Source organism: Entelurus aequoreus, linkage group LG14 (genome assembly GCF_033978785.1).
Source record: "Entelurus aequoreus isolate RoL-2023_Sb linkage group LG14, RoL_Eaeq_v1.1, whole genome shotgun sequence".
Lineage (NCBI taxonomy): Eukaryota > Metazoa > Chordata > Actinopteri > Syngnathiformes > Syngnathidae > Entelurus > Entelurus aequoreus.
Genome location: NC_084744.1, coordinates 64,256,364 through 64,275,156, shown reverse-complemented (window position 1 = coordinate 64,275,156; position 18,793 = coordinate 64,256,364). Strand labels below are relative to the sequence as shown.

Genomic DNA, 18,793 nt, shown 5'->3' with positions numbered 1-18,793 from the left:
AATGTTCATTTGAATGTCCAGTATGAGTTGAAGGTGGAATGGTTTGAATGGGTTGAAAAATCTGGAAATGGTGGAAGTTTGAAAAATGGCCAATTCATTTAGAATGGGAAATGCGTTGAAAAATGTGGAAGGAGTAGTCGCCAGAAAAAAGGGTGGAAATAGGGCTTTGGAAAAGCAGGAATCCTAGAAAATCCTGGAATTTTTTTAACTTGGAAAGGCGGAAGTTTGAATTTCCAGAATGGTGCAATGTGTTGAAGGTGGAATGGGTTGAAAAATGTGGAAATGGTAGAAGTTTGAAAAAATGACCAACTCATTTTGGATGGGAAAAATTTCCCGAAAAAGCTGGAATTCTGGGACTTTTTGGAATTTGTCAAGGAAAAGCCCGCAATTTCCGAATAGGATGAACCGTTTGAAGTTGGAACGGTTTGAATCGGGTGAAAAGTTAAGAAGGTAGAGCGCGCCAAAATCTGGACGAGAAGTTGATCAAGTTTAATAAATAGATTAATTTGGTGTAGAAAACCAAATATCCTTTATTAAAGCATATTAATACCATTTCGCGGGCCATATAAAATGACGTGGCGGGCCAGATCTGGCCCCCAGGCCTTGAGTTTGACAACAAACGCGAGCTTTACTTTTGTGAAATACCGTATTTTGCTGTAAAATTCCTAAATAATCCTCAGTAATAAATACCATCTTGCACCAAAGCGCTCGGTGACGTGATCAACGTGCGGATATTTTATCCCTTATATAACGTGTGGAGTCTAATGTGGAAAAGACCGGAGGCGACCTGCTAATTTGTTACTTCCTTGGCGTAAACAAACCGCGGACGCTGCCTTGCTAACCCTCGCTGGCACGCAAGTGGAGTGAGAGGCCTGCAGGAGAGGAGGAAACAAACATTTGTTCATTTTCCTCGCCCCATCTGTGCCTCGTCAACAACACCCGGGCAACACTTGATCGGATTTTGTCTTTTTGACGTTTGGATCAGTGCACAGAAACCCACGGAGCGAAACAAATGAATGCTGAAATTTGGGTTTCAAACTCGGAGCGCAACATTTTTAAAATGTACGTTTTCAATCGAGCTCAAATTTTGATGTGTATTTTATTTTTAGGCTTGTTTATTTATTTTTTATTTAAACATGATCCCTTATGAAGACAGTCAATCATATTTGAGGTATTTACCTTTATAAAGAGCAAGATAACACGAAATCAAGAAAATGGGAATTGGTCAGGCATTTCTAGTAGTGCACATCTTCTGAGGAAGTTGACTGATACTCTCCAAATCCTGAAGCTTTGAGGCTGTCGCTTGGCAACTCAAATATTTTCTGTGGGATTATGGCTCGCAGACTGGCCAGGCTTCTTCTGGAGACACTTCTTATGTTACCTTTGGCCGTAGGTTTCGGGTTATTGTCAAGGTGGACGATCCGACCGTTACCCATCTTCGATGTTCTGGTTGAGGCCGTGAAGTTCTTACCCAGGATTCCACACCACACGGCCCGTGTTGAACCGTAGAGATGGTGTTGTTGGCTGCCATGACTGCTTGTGAAAAGTTGGACTTCTGTTGTCGGGACATTATTCACTAATCACTGGTCACGACAGACGATTCTTTCCATGCTGAGTTCAAGTACGCACGTACTTTGTGGACGCCGTCTGCTCCACATTCCTTGGAAGTGTTTTTGCTGTGTTACAGCATTTCGTTTTGTTCCCTTCCCTGTTTCTCTCACTTTTTGTTTGTGTAATCATTAAATACCCGTTCTTACTGGACTTAAAATAACTACAACCGTCGTCGTCTCACACGACGCACCGCTTGACAAATTTTCTGCCATTTTCGGGTTTTGTCGGGACTCCCGATGATGTTTTGGGACGCCTCCCACAATTACAGGACCAGTATTGTGCCGTTTAAGAAAGACATTTTTTAAAATGTATTGGGTAAGGGTCCACCTTGCGACATTTAAGTGAAAAAAAGTTTGGAAAAAATATTACTTTTCTGCCATTTTTGCGTTTTTTCACGACAGGTTTTAAGACGTCTCCCACAACTCGAGGACCAGTATTGTTCAGTTGAAGCAAGACCGTTTTTTCAGTTTTTTTACCTAAAAAAATAAATAAAAGCTGTCTTTCTTAAACCGCACAATACTGGTCTTGTAGTTGTGGTAAATGTCCCAAAACCTCATCGGGAGTGCAGACAAAATGCTAGAAAATGTATATATATTTTTTGCTTAAAACGCACAATACTGGTGCTGTAGTTGTAGGAGACGTCTCAATACCTCATCAAGAGTCCCGCCAAAACCCAAAAATGGCAGAAAATTGATATTTTTCAGAACTTTTTTTTCGCTAAAAAGTCATAAGGGGGCACCCTTACCCATACATTTTTTTTTTTAAATGTCTTGCTTCAACAGCACAATACCGGTCCTTAAGTTGTAGGAGACATCCCAAAACCTCATCGGGAGTCCCGACACAACCCGAAAATGGCAGAAAATTAATATTTTTCCAAACCTTTTTTTCGCTAAAATGTCATAAATTGTAAAAACTGTCTTTCTTAAACAGCACAATACTGGTCCTGTGGTTGTGGTGAATGTCCCAAAACCTAATCGAGAGTGCAGACAAAACCCGAAAATGGTAGAAAATGTATGTTTTTTCTAAACTTTTTTTTGCTAAAATGTCATTGATGTTACCCAAAACATTTTTTGAAAGTGTCTTTCTTAAACCGCACAATACTGGTCCTGTAGTTGTGGTAGACGTCCCAAAACCTTATCGGGAGTGCCGACAAAACCCGAAAATAGCAGATGTTAATATTTTCCAAAACATTTTTTCGCTAAAATGTCATAAGGGCGGACCCTTACCCATAAAATTAATTTAAAAAACGTATTGCTTCAACGGCACAATACTGGTCCTGTAGTTGTAGGAGACATCCCAAAACCTAATGTAATTGTTTTTATTTTATTTTTTGTGTTGTGAGGTAGTGAATATTTTTGTTTTTTATTTTTTTGTGAGGTAGTGAAGAATTTAATTTTTTTTTTTTTTTGTGAGGTAGTGAAGAATTTTTTTTTTTTTTTGTCCTGTGAGGTAGTGAAGATAAGCTCGTTGGACTCCTGAAGTCTCCAAAAAAAAGTGTAAGAAAAAAAAAATTGTGGACGTATTTGACTTTGAGGTGAGCAGTCTTTTTATTTTTATTTTTTATTTTATTATGTTTTTGTGAGGTAGTGAAGATTTTTTTTGTGTGTGTGTGTTTTGAGGTAGTGAAGATTTTTTTTTGTATTTTATTATTATTTGTTGTGTGTGTTGGGAGGTAGTGAATATTTTTATTGTAACTTTTTTTTGGGAGGTAGTGAAGATAATTTATTTTTATTTTTATTTTTTTTGTGAGGTAGTGAAGATTTTTATTTATGTACTTATTTATTTATTTTGTCCTGTGAGGTAGTGAAGATAAGCTGGTTGGACTCGTGAAGTCTCCAAAAAAAGTGTAAGAAAAAAAAAAAATTGTGGACGTATTTGACTTTGAGGTGAGCCATATTTTTTTTTTTTTTTTGTGAGGTAGTGAATATTTTTATTTTTTATTTTTTGTGTTAGCTAGTGAATATTTTTAATGAAATTTTTTTTGTCCTGTGAGGTAGTGAAGATAAGTTCATTGGACTCATGAAGTCTCCAAAAAAAGTGTAAGAAAAAAAAATTAGCAGACGTATTTGATGTGAACAGTCTTTTTAAAAACTTTTTTTTTCCCACATCCCAATGTAGTCATAATGTCACCGAGTGCTTGCTTATGTCTCCTGAGAGACGAGGCGTGGGAGGAAGGGGGGTCTCGTCTGACTCATCAGGCCTGTCAATCATCAGGAGCCTGGTGAGCTCTGATGGTGATTTGAATGCCAGGGAGAGCAACTATTATATGCATGAATAATGCATGGAAGTTAGTTTATGCTTGAATTATTTGTCAACTATCTCCATTGTTGTTGTTGTTTGTGTCTCTCTTGGAATCCATTTTGTATCTCACCCAATATCTTCAGCTCTCTTTGCCTCTTATGGTTGCATATTTTGGCCGTCTCACCCACCAGATAGTGGGGCGACGCCAGAGAGAAGATGCTTTATCAGTATCATGCTTCGAAAGCTGCGCACTACAAAACATACTCATTGTGGCCGTTAACACCGACTTCTCCATACCCCAAAAATACAAGTAAAAACTGTCTTGCTTCAACGGCACAATACTTGTCCTTGAGTTGCGGGAGACATCCCAAAACCTAATTGGGAGACCGGGCAAAAACCCGAAAATGGCAGAACATTTATATTTTTCCAAACATTTTTTCCCTTAAATGTCGTAAAAAAAATGTCTTGCTTCAACAGCACAATACTGGGCCTTGAATTGTGGAAGACATCTTAAAACATCAGGAGTCCCGACAAAACTCGTAAATGGCAGGAAATTTTAAATTTTTCAAAACTTAATTCCGCTAAAATGTCGTAAGGGGGCACCCTTACACAACAATTAAAAATAATATATTTATTTAACGGCGCAATACTGGTCCTGTATTTGTAGGAGATGTCTCAAAACCTAATTAGGTGTACCGACAAAACTCCAAAAATGGCAGAAAATGCATATTTAAAAAAAAATAAAAATTCGCTAAAATGTCGTTAAAAAAAACAGACTTGCTTCAGCAGCACAATTCTGGTGCTGTAGTTGTAGGAGATGTCTCAAAACGTCATCAGGAGTCCCGACAAAACCCGAAAATGGCAGAAAATGCTTTTTTTTTTTTTTATTTAAATTTCACTACAATGTCGTAAGGGGGATCCTTACACGAAAAAAAAAAAATGGACTTGCTTCAGCAGCACAATTCTGGTGCTGTAGTTGTAGGAGATGTCTCAAAACGTCATCAGGAGTCCCGACTAAACCCGTAAATGACAGAAAATTAATATGTTTTGAAGACTTTTTTTTCGCTAAAATGTCGTAAATGTCACAAAAAAAAAAAAAAAACGGACTTGCTTCAGCAGCACATTTCTGGTGCTGTAGTTGTAGGAGATGTCTCAAAACGTCATCCGGAGTCCCAACAAAACCCAAAAATGGCAGAAAATTCACATTTTTTGAAAACTTTTCCCGCTAAAATTTCGTAAAAATGTTTAAAAAACGTACTTGCTTTAGCAGCACAATTCTGGTGCCGTAGGAGATGTCTCAGAACGTCACCAGGAGTCCCGATAAAACCCGAATATGGCAGAAAATGCATATTTTTTGAAATTTTTTTTTTTGCTAAAATGTAAACACTACACTAAAAAAAACAAAAAAAAACAGACTTCCTTCTGTAGTTGTAGGAGATGTCTCAAAACATCATCAGGAGTCCCGACAAAACCCGAAAATGGAAGAAAATTTATATTTTTTGAAAACCTTTTTTCCGCTAAAACCCTTACACAAAAATTTTAAAAAACGATCTTGCTTCAGCAGCACAATACTGGTCCTGTAGTTGTATGAACTGTCTCAAAACGTCATCAGGTTTCCCGAAACCCGAAAATGGCAGAAAATGCATATTTTTTTGAAAAAACAATTTAGCTAAAATGTCGTAAGGGGACCCTTTCACGAAAAAAAAAATAAAATGGACTTGCTTCAGCAGCACAATTCTGGTGCTGTAGTTGTAGGAGATGTCTCAAAACGTCATCAGGAGTCCCGACAAAACCCGTAAATGACAGAAAATTAATATGTTTTGAAAACTTTTTTTCGCTAAAATGTCGTAAAAATGTTTAAAAAATGTACTTGCTTTAGCAGCACAATTCTGGTGCCGTAGGAGATGTCTCAGAACGTCACCAGGAGTCCCGATAAAACCCGAATATGGCAGAAAATGCATATTTTTTGAATTTTTTTTTTTTGCTAAAATGTCGTAAGGGGCTACCTTACACTAAAATAAAAAAAAAACAGACTTCCTTCTGTAGTTGTAGGAGATGTCTCAAAACGTCATCCGGAGTCCCAACAAAACCCAAAAATGGCAGAAAATTCATATTTTTTGAAAACTTTTGCCGCTAAAATTTCGTAAAAATGTTTAAAAAACGTACTTGCTTTAGCAGCACAATTCTGGTGCCGTAGGAGATGTCTCAGAACGTCACCAGGAGTCCCGATAAAACCCGAATATGGCAGAAAATGCATATTTTTTGAAATTTTTTTTTTTGCTAAAATGTAAACACTACACTAAAAAAAACAAAAAAAAACAGACTTCCTTCTGTAGTTGTAGGAGATGTCTCAAAACATCATCAGGAGTCCCGACAAAACCCGAAAATGGAAGAAAATTTATATTTTTTGAAAACCTTTTTTCCGCTAAAACCCTTACACAAAAATTTTAAAAAACGATCTTGCTTCAGCAGCACAATACTGGTCCTGTAGTTGTATGAACTGTCTCAAAACGTCATCAGGTTTCCCGAAACCCGAAAATGGCAGAAAATGCATATTTTTTTGAAAAAACAATTTAGCTAAAATGTCGTAAGGGGACCCTTTCACGAAAAAAAAAATAAAATGGACTTGCTTCAGCAGCACAATTCTGGTGCTGTAGTTGTAGGAGATGTCTCAAAACGTCATCAGGAGTCCCGACAAAACCCGTAAATGACAGAAAATTAATATGTTTTGAAAACTTTTTTTCGCTAAAATGTCGTAAAAATGTTTAAAAAATGTACTTGCTTTAGCAGCACAATTCTGGTGCCGTAGGAGATGTCTCAGAACGTCACCAGGAGTCCCGATAAAACCCGAATATGGCAGAAAATGCATATTTTTTGAATTTTTTTTTTTGCTAAAATGTGGTAAGGGGCTACCTTACACTAAAATAAAAAAAAAACAGACTTCCTTCTGTAGTTGTAGGAGATGTCTCAAAACGTCATCAGGAGTCCCGACAAAACCCGTAAATGACAGAAAATTTTTATTTTTTGAAAACCTTTTTTCCGCTAAAACCCTTACACAAAAATAAAAAAAAAACGATCTTGCTTCAGCAGCACAATACTGGTCCTGTAGTTGTATGAACTGTCTCAAAACGTCATCAGGTTTCCCGAAACCCGAAAATGGCAGAAAATGCTTATTTTTTTGAAAAAACAATTTCGCTAAAATGTCGTAAGGGGGGAACCCTTTCACGAAAAAAAACAAAAAACGGACTTGCTTCAGTAGCACAATACTTGTGCTGTAGCTGTAGGAGATGTTTTAAAACGTCATAAGGAGTCCCGATAAAACCCGAAAATGGCAGAAAATGCATATTTAAAAAATAAAATTCGCAAAAATGTCTGTACAAATATTTTTTTAAAAGGACTTGCTTCAGCAGCACAATACTCGTGCTGTAGTTGTAGGAGATGTCTCAAAACGTCATCAGGAGTCCTGACAAAACCTGAAAATGGCAGAAAATGTATATATTTTGAAAACTTTTTTCCGCTAAAATGTCGTAAGGGGGGGACCCTTATACAAAAATAAAAAAAAACAGTCCCAAAACAAAACCCGAGAATTGCAGAAAAATAATAATTTTTGAAAATAAAAAAAAAACGGACTTGCTTCAGCAGCACAATTCTGGTGCTGTAGTTGTAGGAGATGTCTCAAAACGTCACCAGGAGTCCCGACAAAACCCGAAAATGGTAGAAAATGTATATTTTTCCAAAACTTTTTTTTCACTAAAATGTATAAATGTTTCTTGTTTAAATAAGGACCACATTTTAATTTATTTCAGGCAAGCTGACCCAATTTAGATATTTTCTGTTACAGACTAAAACACAATGTTGATAAAGTTAATCTTTCTTGCAAATTGACCTACATTTATTTTTTGTTTTCTTTAATGTTGATAAGAATACCATGTTATGCAGAGGTGTACTTATGACAATTTTGTAGGCAAATTGTATTATGTAGGGGGTGAAGCACAGACATGCAAGGTACAGTTATCCTTTGATAATTTCGTCATCCTCGTTTGCCATCCATCCGAGATCGGGTCGCGGGGGCAGACTTCTCTCTCCTCAGCCACTTCGTCCAGGTCTTCCCCAGGGGATCCCGTGGAGTTCCCCGGCCAGCTGGGAGACATAGTCTCTTCAACGTGTCTTGGATCTTCCCTGTGACCTCCTACCGTACCCTAAAAACCTCCCCAGGGAGCCAGGGACTACAAAGATTGTTATGAAGAAAAGTCTAAGTGGAGCCACTGTTGACCCGAAAGATGCCCAAACACCTGCCATCCTATTCCAATGTGGTTTTGTAGGTCGTGCATGTTCGCCCTGAGGGGACGTCGACCTCCAGGGCAGCAGCTGGTGACTAACTAGGCAACCAATCACGTGAGTTTTCAAACACAACTCCAACCCGTCACACCTGGTCTCCCTCAATTTGGTACTTTCTTGAAATGCTTGAAGAATCGTTGTCCCAGTTTCTTTGTTTACTTGCCCGTCTTTTGTATCGCTGTATAAGCAGGGTTTTTCCTGGAGGTGGTACAAACCAAAAATGGTAGGTTTTTGTTAGGGATGTCCGATAATGGCTTTTTGCCGATATTCGATATTCCGATATTGTCCAACTCTTTAATTACCGATACCGATATCAACCGATATATGCAGTCGTGGAATTAACACATTATTATACCTAATTTGGACAACCAGGTATGGTGAAGATAAGGTACTTTTTAAAAAAGTTAGTAAAATAAGATAAATAAATTAAAAACATTTTCTTGAATAAAAAAGAAAGTACACCAATATAAAAACAGTTACATAGAAACTAGTAATGAATGAAAATTAGTAAAATTAACTGTTAAAGGTTAGTACTATTAGTGGACCAGCAGCACGCACAATCATGTGTGCTTACGGACTGTATCCCTTGCAGACTGTATTGATATATATTGATGTATAATGTAGGAACCAGAATATTAATAACAGAAAGAAACAACCCTTTTGTGTGAATAAGTGTAAATGGGGGAGGGAGGTTTTTTGGGTTGGTGCACTAATTGTAAGTGTATCTTGTGTTTTTTATGTTGATTTAATAAAAAAAACCAAAAAAAAAAACGATACCGATAATAAAAAAAACGATACCGATAATTTCCGATATTATATTTTAACGCATATATCGGCCGATAATATCGGCCTACCGATATTATCGGACATCTCTAGTTTTTGTTCAATTTACAGTAATATGCTGTAAAGAACACCTTAAAATGTATTGTCATTTTTATTAATTTGATGGGTAGTTTGCTGTAAAATCATAAGTCAAGCAGATATTTAAGTATTTATTTTTATTTAGACAAAACATGTTTGGAAAATATGATAATATACTGTAAAATCTGTTGCAATGATGGATGCTATTAAAGTTTAAAAGGTATGCAATTTGAAGCAGTACATACAGTCGTGGTCAAAAGTGTACACACACTTGTAAAGAACATCATGTCATGGCTGTCTGGAGTTTCCAATCATTTCTACAACTCTTATTTTTTTGTGATGTAGTGATTGGAGCACATACTTGTTGGTCACAAAAAACATTCATGAAGTTTGCTTCTTTTATGAATTTATTATGGGTCTACTGAAAATGTGAGCAAATGTGTTGGGTCAAAAGTATACATACAGCAATGTTAATATTTGCTTACATGTCCCTTGGCAAGTTTACCTGCAATAAGGCACTTTTGGTAGCCATCCACAAGCTTCTGCTTGAATTTTTGACCACTCCTCTTGACAAAATTGGTGCAGTTCAGCTAAATGTGTTGGTTTTTCTGACATGGACTTGTTTCTTCAGCATTGTACACGCGTTTAAGTCAAGACTTTGGGAAGGCCATTCTAAAAGCCTTCATTCTAGTCTGATTTAGCCATTCCCTTACCACTTTTGAAGTCATTGTCCTGTTGGAACACCCAACTGCGCCCAAGACCCAACCTCCGGGCTGATGATTTTAGGTTATCCTGAAGAATTTGGAGGTAATCCTCCTTTTTCACTGTCTTATTTACTCTGTAAAGCACCAGTTCTATTGGCAGCAAAACAGGCCTAGAGCATAATAATACCACCACCATGCTTGACGGTAGGCCTGGTGTTCCTTGGATTAAAGGATTCACCTTTTCTACTCCAAACGTATTGTGGCCAAATAACTAAATTTTTCTTTCATCAGTCCACAGAACTTTCCTGCAGAAGGTCTTATCTTTGTCCACGTGATGTCAGATGAAACAACAAATTTAGCTGTTTGGCCACAATACCCAGCAAATGACCAACAAGTATGTGCTCCAATCACTCTATCACAAAAAAATAAGAGTTGTAGAAAAGATTGGAAACTCAAGACAGCCATGACATTATGTTCTTTACAAGTGTATGTACACTTTTGACTGTGACTGTAGTCAGAAAAGGTTGGAAACGAAAGCTAACACTACTAGCTGTGTTCACTTACCAGAGACATAATGTTCACAGCACAGTCTGGGGTGTTCTATAGGAGTCCAGTGATCCCTCCGTATTGTGCTCCGTATGGCAGAAATCCACTTAACGTTATGCACCAAGTAGCGGGGAAAAAACACCATTCCATCTGTTTCTTTTTCGGTAGTTGCTTCAGGTCTTTCTGGTGCACTAGTCGATATAGTGCCTCTAAAAACCCTGGATAAGAGACATTGACGTCGATTATTGTCCACAGATCAACACGAAGCGTTTTTTGTTTTACAGGAAATCCAAACCTTCATCATGCCCGCCATTGTCAACCTCCTCTTCAACGTGGTCTCCACAAACACCACCATCTCCTTCAACACGGTGCTGCCCCTGGTCAGCATGGTCTCCCTCCTGGGCGGCGTGGGGGGGCACCTCCTCCTGTGGACGGTGCTGGCGAGGAACCCGAGGAGCCGCTCAAAGCCCGGCTCCGTCTTGCTGCTGAACCTCAGCCTGGCCGACACGGGGGCTCTGCTCACCCTGCCCTGCGTGCTCCTGAGTGCCGGCTTCCAGGACTGGCTCCTCGGGGACGCCGCCTGCATCCTCCTGGGGTTCCTGACCTCCGTCACAGTCGGAGTGGAAAGTTTCAGCCTGGCTGCTTTGTCCGTGCTCCGCCGTCGTATTGTCGCACCGCGCGGAAGACGAGCTGCAAACTTGACGGAAGTGTGAGTACATTACGTGAGTAAAAATACAAAACACAAAACCGGTGAAGTTGGCACGTTGTGTAATTCGTAAATAAAAATGCTGAAATAAGCAGGAGCGTCCATGATAACGTTGCTTGGAAGGCAACACATGTTGCTCCAAAAGCTGTATGTACCTTTCAGCATTAATGGTGCCTTCACAGATGTGTAAGTTACCCATGCCTCGGGCACTAATACACCTCCATACCATCACACATGCTGGATTTTACACTTTGCGCCTAGAACAATCCAGATTGTTCGTATCCTCTTTGTTCCGGAGGACACGACGTCCACAGTTTCCAAAAACAATTTGAAATGTGGACTCGTCAGACCACAGAACACTTTTACACTTTGCATCAGTCCATCTTAGATAAGCTCGTGCCCAGCGAAGCCGGCTGCGTTTCTGGGTGTTGTTGATAAATGCCCTTCGCTTTGCATAGTAGAGTTTTAACTTGCACTTACAGATGTAGCGACCAACTGTAGTTACTGACAGTGGTTTCCTGAAGTGTTCCTGAGCCCATGTGGTGACATCCTTTACACACTGATGTCACTTTTTGATGCTGTACCGCCTGAGGGATCCAAGGTCCGTAATATCATTGTGTACGTGCAGTGACTTCTCCAGATTCTCTGAACCTTTTGATGATATTACGGAGCGTAGATGGTGAAATCCCAAAATTTCTTGCAATAGCTGGTTGAGAAAAGTCGTTCTTAAACAATTTGCTCAGGCATTTGTTGACAAAGTGGTGACCCTCGCCCCGTCCTAGTTTGTGAACGACTCAGCATTTCATGGAAGCTGCTTTTTTATACCCAATCATGGCACCCACCTGTTCCCAATTAGCCTGTTCACCTGTGGGACGTTCCAAATAAGTGTTTGATGAGCGTTCCTCAACTTTCTCAGTCTTTTTTGCCACTTGTGCCAGCTTTTTTAAACATGTTGCAGGCATCAAATTTAAAATGAGCTAATATTTGAAAAAAACAACTAAAGTTTACCAGCTCGAACGTTAAATATCTTGTCTTTGCAGTCTATTCAATTGAATATAAGTTGAAAAGGATTTGCAAATCATTGTATTCTGTTTTTATTTACCATTTACACAACGTGACAACTTCACTGGTTTTGGGTTTTGTATATTGCCATGAATACATCTAAGGTTGCTTTCACTAGGCATTGCAATTTGGTTCAATCCTTCATGTGTTTCATTTTAGTGATGAGTGATATTATTGTGACTCTCCCTTTTGCAAGGAAAAGTCCTCCCAGATTATTTTATTCGAAGGCTGTCTGAATAAAAAGAGCTGATTAGAATTGAAGATTTACAGTTTATTCTATACAAAGGACACTTCTTTCTATTTTTGGGGTAAAATCCCCCCTTAACAACATTTAAGCGAAAAACATTGGCATTAAAATATACATTTTCTGCTATTTTCGTGTTTTGTCGGGTCTCCTGATGAGGTTTTGGGACATCCCCCCCCAACTCCAGGTCCAGTGTTGTTGCGTTAAAGCAAGACAGTTTTTTTAATTTCTTGGTTAAGGGTTCCACCTTACGACATATTAGCGAAAAAAGTGCCTTTTTTTGAGTTTCTTGGTAATTTTTTGGGTGTAGTTTTAGTTCCTGTCTTGCGCTCTTATTTTGTGGTTTTTCACTTCCCTTTTTCCCCTTTCCTGCAGCAGCTTTATGCCTGCCTTTAAGCCATACTTGCCAACCCTCCCGTTTTTAGCGGGAGACTCCCGGTATTCAGCGCCTCTCCCGATAACCTCCCGGCAGAAATTTTCTCCCGACAAACTCCCGGTATTCAGCCGGAGCTGGAGGCCACGCCCCCTCCAGCTCAATGCGGACCTGAGTGGGGACAGCCTGTTCTCACCTCCGCTTTCCCACAATATAAACAGCTTGCCTGCCCAATGACGTCATAACATCTACGGCTTTTAGAGAGTAGAGTGCACAACTGCGCACACAACAAGGAGACGAAGCAGAAGAACGAGGAAGTTACAGACATGGCGACGCCGTCGACGAGCAAGATGAAGAAATACGCTTGCAAGTTCCAAAATGAATGGAAACAAGAATTTCAGTTTATCCAGGACAGTTCGAAGGGGAAGGTGTATGTTGCCTGTACATTTTGTAGAACAGACTTCTCCATTGAACACGGTGGCCGAAATGATATACTCATTCATGAATGGAGAAGTTAAACAGGACAATGTTGCCATCTACTGGATAGCCTCCGGGAGACTGAAATTCAAGTATTTATTTTATTTATAAAAATAAAATATATATATATATATATATATATATATATATATATATATATATATATATATATATATATATATATAGCTACAATTCACTGAAAGTCAAGTATTTCATACATATGTATATATATATATATATATATATGTATATATATATATATATATATATACATATATATATATATATATATATATGTATGTATATATATATATATATATATATATATATATATGTATATATATATATATATATATGTATATATATATATATATATATATATATATATATGTATATATATATATATATATGTATATATATATATATATATATATATATATGAAGTACTTGAGTTGGTGAATTCTAGCTGTAAATATACTCTCCTCTTAACCACGCCCCACGACCTGTTTTCTGTTAATCATTAGCACTATATAAGTTGAGCTTGCAACACCATTTTGTCGTCGGGACATTATTCACTATTCACTGGTCACTATAGACGATCCTTTCCATGCTGAGTTCAAGTACGCACATACTTTGTGGACACCGTCTGCTCCACATTCCTTGGAAGTGTTTTTGCTGTGTTCCAGCATTTTGTTTTGTTGCCTTCCCTGTTTTTCTCGCTTTTTGTTTGTGTAATCAGAAATACCCGTTCTTACTGCACGCTGTTTCCTCGTTCGCCGGGACTTAGAATCACTACAACCTTCGTTGTCGTCACACGACGCACCGCTCGACAAATTTTCTGCCATTTTCAGGTTTTGTCGGGCATCACAATGAGGTTTTGGGACGTCTCCCACAACTCCAGGACCAGTATTGTGTCGTTTAAGAAAGACAATTTTTTTTAATTTATTGGGTAAGGGGGTCCCCCCCTTGCGACATTTAAGCAAAAAAAAAAGTTTTGGAAAAATAGTACTTTTCAGCCATTTTCCGGTTTTATCAAGACTCCCAATGAGGTTTTAAGACGTCTCCTACAACTCGAGGACCAGAATTGTTCCGTTGAAGCAAGACAGTTTTTCAAAATGTTTTGGGTAAGTGTACCCTTTACATTTTAGCGAAAAAAGTTAAGAAAATGCATACATTTAAAAAAAATAAAAATCGCTAAAATATCGTAAGCAAAAACCAAAATTAAATAAAAAAATCTTATTTCCTTAACCGCACATAACCTCATCGGGAGTCCCGACTAAACCCGTAAATGGCAGAAAAGTACTATTTTTTAAAACTTTTTTTACGCAAAAATTTCGTACAAAAACTGTCTTGTTTCAACTGTACAATACTGGTCCTTTAGTTGTAGGAGATGTCCCAAAACCTCATCAGGAGTCCCGACAAAACCCGTAAATGGCAAAAAATGTATATGATGAGGTTTCGGGAGGTTTGCTACAACTAAAAGGACCAGTGTTGTGCTGCTGAAGCAAGACACTTTTTTAAAAATTTTGGGTAAGGGTCAGGAGATGTATGAAAACCTCATCAAGAGTCCCGACAAAACCCGAAAATGGCAGAAAATGCATTTTTATTTTTTTAACTTTTTTTTTCTTAAATGTCGTAAAGGAGGACCCTTACTGAAAAATTTTAAAAACGGTCTTGCTTCAGCAGCACAATTTAGTTGTAGGAGACCTCTGAAAACCTCATCAGGAGTCTCGAAAAAACCCGAAAATGGCAGAAAATATATATTGGAAAGGCCAATATAAATGTCGTAAGGTGGTAGTTACACAAACATTTTAAAAACTGTCTTGCTTCAACAGCACAACACTGGTCCTTTAGTTGTAGGAGATGTTAAATGTTTTTTCGCTATAATGTCGTAAAGGGGAGACCCTTACACAAAAATAAAAAAAATCGGACTTGCTTCAGCAGCACAATACTGGTGCTGTAGTTGTAGGAGATGTCTCATAACCTCATCAGGAGTCCTGACAAAACAGGAAAATGGCAGAAAATGCAAATTTTTTAAAAACTTTTTTTTGCTAAAATGTCGTAACCCTTACACAAGAAATTTGCAATATTCACACAGATCCCTAGAGGGCGCCAATATTCCAATGTGTTTTTACGCAATACATCCCGCCCTCTTACGGCTTCTCCTACATAATGACGTGACTACGTACCTTTGTTAGCTAATATTAGCAATTTGGATAGCTCGCGTTAGCTGTCATTGAATGTACATTCTATCATAACAACAACATGACTGCAACGTGCTCGTTGCTTCTCTTGGACTGGTTTTGTGTACGCGCTACTGTCAGGTTCAAACACTGATGACATCTATTAATCAGACAAGAAGCAAGGAATCATGCAGAGACAGAGTTCAATTTAGCTCATGAGGAGACACATGTTTTGGGCTGTATTCTAGTTACAGATCCAAACTACGTTCTAAAAGTCAAGCCCGCGCGCCTCCTCTAATAAGGAAGGTCCCTGTTACATCACTGAAGCTGTCGCTGAGGGAAGGGGGTAATCTCGACAACTCCAGTTAGACACAATATATGATTATAGAATAAATTAAAATTAGTTGACGCAGGTCATATCGCCTTGTCTCTGCTCTGTCTGTGTCACGGCGGTGTTCGGTCTTGGCCATCAGCAGGCTGAGTCTGGACACAACACTGATAAAGACAACTGACAATCTTTTGGATTGCCAGCTTGCACAGATACAAAAATACCACTTCAGCACAATTGACAATAATTTATATCAACGGCCCTTAAGCATAAAGTTATGATGATAATATATACATAATTATTCTAACAGCTCCCCGCTTGTACGTGTTGACGAGACCGGGTGAGGGACTGCCGTAAACACCAATAATTTGATTTGGGCCGGTAAAAAAAATTATTTCATAAACTTAGTAATTGTGAAAAATATAGACAATTGTCAAATAAATGTCTGCCGGTAAATCATTAATGGTAACATACGCTAGCCGGTGCTGTTTTTGTTTAATTGTTTTGCTCTGAAAAATGTAACAGTGAGGAAGTTGCAAACAGCACCTTTAGATAAGTTTTAACCACATTCGTTGCACCTTATGTCGTTATCATGTCGAGCTGTGAACCTGGGTGCAATATTTCTACAACCCTGCTCATAGTCCAATGTCTACACTATGCAATACCTCTGCAACCCTTTGATAATTGAGTCTTGATATATATGCATTATTCTTTTTTTTTACACTGCAACTGAACTCCAATACGGTCTTTTTCTCTTTTCTTATTTGAAATGGATTTCTTTTAACTTCTTTGCCTAAGCGGAGGGAGCTAGGTAAGAATGTCAACACTCCACTTCAGGGACCCGCAGTCAGGGTAGGCAGGTCAGGCAAATCCTGAAATATGTGGTAGTGACAGCCGTGGCACTTTTTTATAATTTGCATTGACGCACTAATTAATGCTCAATCAGTAGGTATAGCAATGCCCTGGAATTTGGTCAGTTGTTTCTGGCTTACCAAATGACACGTAGCCCACTACCATGAGTAAACGAACACATACGAAAATAATGGAATCACAAGTTTTGGATGATGTAAATCTAAAAAAACTGAAAACAGACATGACACAGAACTGTAATCATTTCAAATGCCAACTCTCCTGCTTTAAGAAACACTAAAAGAAATCAAGAATATAAATTGTGGTCGTCAGTGACCGTTTTGTTTTTAGATCAAGCAGCTGAAAAAACTCATGGAATCACCCTGTAAATTTTAATTTACAAATCTAACACCTCGATCAGATTAAATAGGTTCATTTGTCTGCAGTCAATGAGCGTTCACACCTCGGAGGGCTGTTGCACTAGGTGGATTGACATGAATCATGGCTCCAACACGAGCCAGGAGAGGATCGTCAAACTTCTTCAGGAAGTTAAATCATCTCGCAATGTCGCAAAAGATGTTGCTAGTTCACGGTCAGCTGTGTCTAAAATCTGGACCAAGTACAAAAAAACATGGGAAGGTTGTAAAAAAACAAGCATACTGGTAGACCAAGGAAGACATCAAAGCGTCAAGACAAAAAAACGTTGAGTAATTCCTTGAAAACAGAGAATGCACAGCAAAAGAAATGAAAAACAAAACTGGAAACACTGTCTGTGACCAAACTGTAAGAAATGGGATTTAAAAACAGAAAAGTTCAACTGATTGTGGCGGTCCGCTCACTGTACGATCAGTGTCAGAGCTTGGTCCGCATTGCCGGCAGTAAGTCGGACACGTTTCCAGTGAGGGTTGGACTCCGCCAAGGCTGCCATTTGTCACCGATTCTGTTCATAACTTTTATGGACAGAATTTCTAGGCGCAGTCAGAGCGTTGAGAGGATCCGGTTTGGTGGCTGCAGGATTAGGTCTCTGCTTTTTGCAGATGATGTGGTCCTGATGGCTTCATCTGGCCAGGATCTTCAGCTCTACCTGGATCGGTTCGCAGCCGAGTGTGAAGCGACTGGGATGAGAATCAGCATCTCCAAGTCCGTGTCCATGGTTCTCGCCCGGAAAAGAGTAGAATGCCATCTCCGGGTTGGGGAGTAGACCCAGCCCCATGTGGAGGAATTCAAGTACCTCGGAGTATTGTTCACGAGTGAGGGAAGAGTGGCTCGTGAGATCAACAGGCGGATCGGTGCGGCGTCTTCAGTAATGCGGACGCTGTATCGATCCGTTGTGGTGAAGAAGGAGCTGAGCCGGAAGGCAAAGCTCTCAATTTACCGGTCGATCTACGTTCCCATCCTCACCTATGGTCATGAGCTTTGGGTTATGACTGAAAGGACAAGATCATGGGTACAAACGGCTGAAATGAGTTTCCTCCGCCGGGTGGCGGGACTCTCCCTTAGAGATAGGGTGAGAAGCTCTGCCATCCGGGAGGAGCTCAAAGTAAAGCCGCTGCTCCTGCACATCGAGAGGAGCCAGATGAGGTGTTTCGGGCATCTGGTCAGGATGCCACCCGAACACCTCCCTAGGACACGTTGGGAAGACTATGTCTCCCGGCTGGCCTGGGAACGCCTAGGGATCCCCCGAGAGGAGCTGGACGAAGCGGCTGGGGAGAGAGAAGTCTGGGCTTCCCTGCTTAGGCTGCTGCCCCAGCAACCCGACCTCAGATAAGCGGAAGAAGATGGATGGATGGAAAGTTCAACAAAAGCCGTCATTAACAGCTAAACATAAAAATTAATGCTCCAATGGGCTAAATAATAGTGGCAATAGTGGACTATGGATGACTGGATGAAAGTCATATTCGTTGATGAACTGTGAATCTGCATTGGGCAAAATGATGATGCTGGAACTTTTGTTTGGTTTTGATTCAAATGAGATTTATGAAGACGACTTCCTGAAGAAAACATGCACATTTCCACAGTCATTGGTGATATTGTAAATGTCAGGTGATGGCACTCTGGAGTCATTACGTCTTCAATTAATGCGAGTTGACTTTGACATTTTAGACACTTCCATTATTCCATCAATGAAAAGGGTGTTTGGGGATGAGGACATCATTTTGAAATAAGCTTAGTACAGATCAAATTTGCACGTGTTTTAATAAATTTAAACCCTTTGTCATTAATAGTCTCACAGCGAACACTAACAATTTCTAATCTTCTCATATCTTCTC

At 39.2% G+C, this 18,793-nt stretch overlaps 1 protein-coding gene across 10 annotated transcripts in view; it reads left to right on the top strand.

Annotated features, from left to right (window-relative positions):
• The window catches only part of si:ch211-119o8.4 (galanin receptor type 1), a 59,502-nt gene that overhangs the window by 34,936 nt on the left and 5,773 nt on the right, over positions 1-18,793 (top strand). For 7 of the 10 annotated variants that reach the window (XR_009828719.1, XR_009828718.1, XR_009828720.1 and 4 more), the window contains one exon: positions 10,586-11,010. Coding sequence is in view for 7 of the 10 variants with exons in the window: in XM_062070434.1 (XP_061926418.1) it covers positions 10,586-11,010 (425 nt within the window). In the remaining 3 variants the exon portion in view is untranslated. Of the gene's footprint in view, positions 1-7,908; positions 8,248-10,585; positions 11,011-18,793 lie in introns of all 10 variants that reach the window. The other 3 variants (XM_062070437.1, XM_062070439.1, XM_062070436.1) reach the window with 2 other exon arrangements.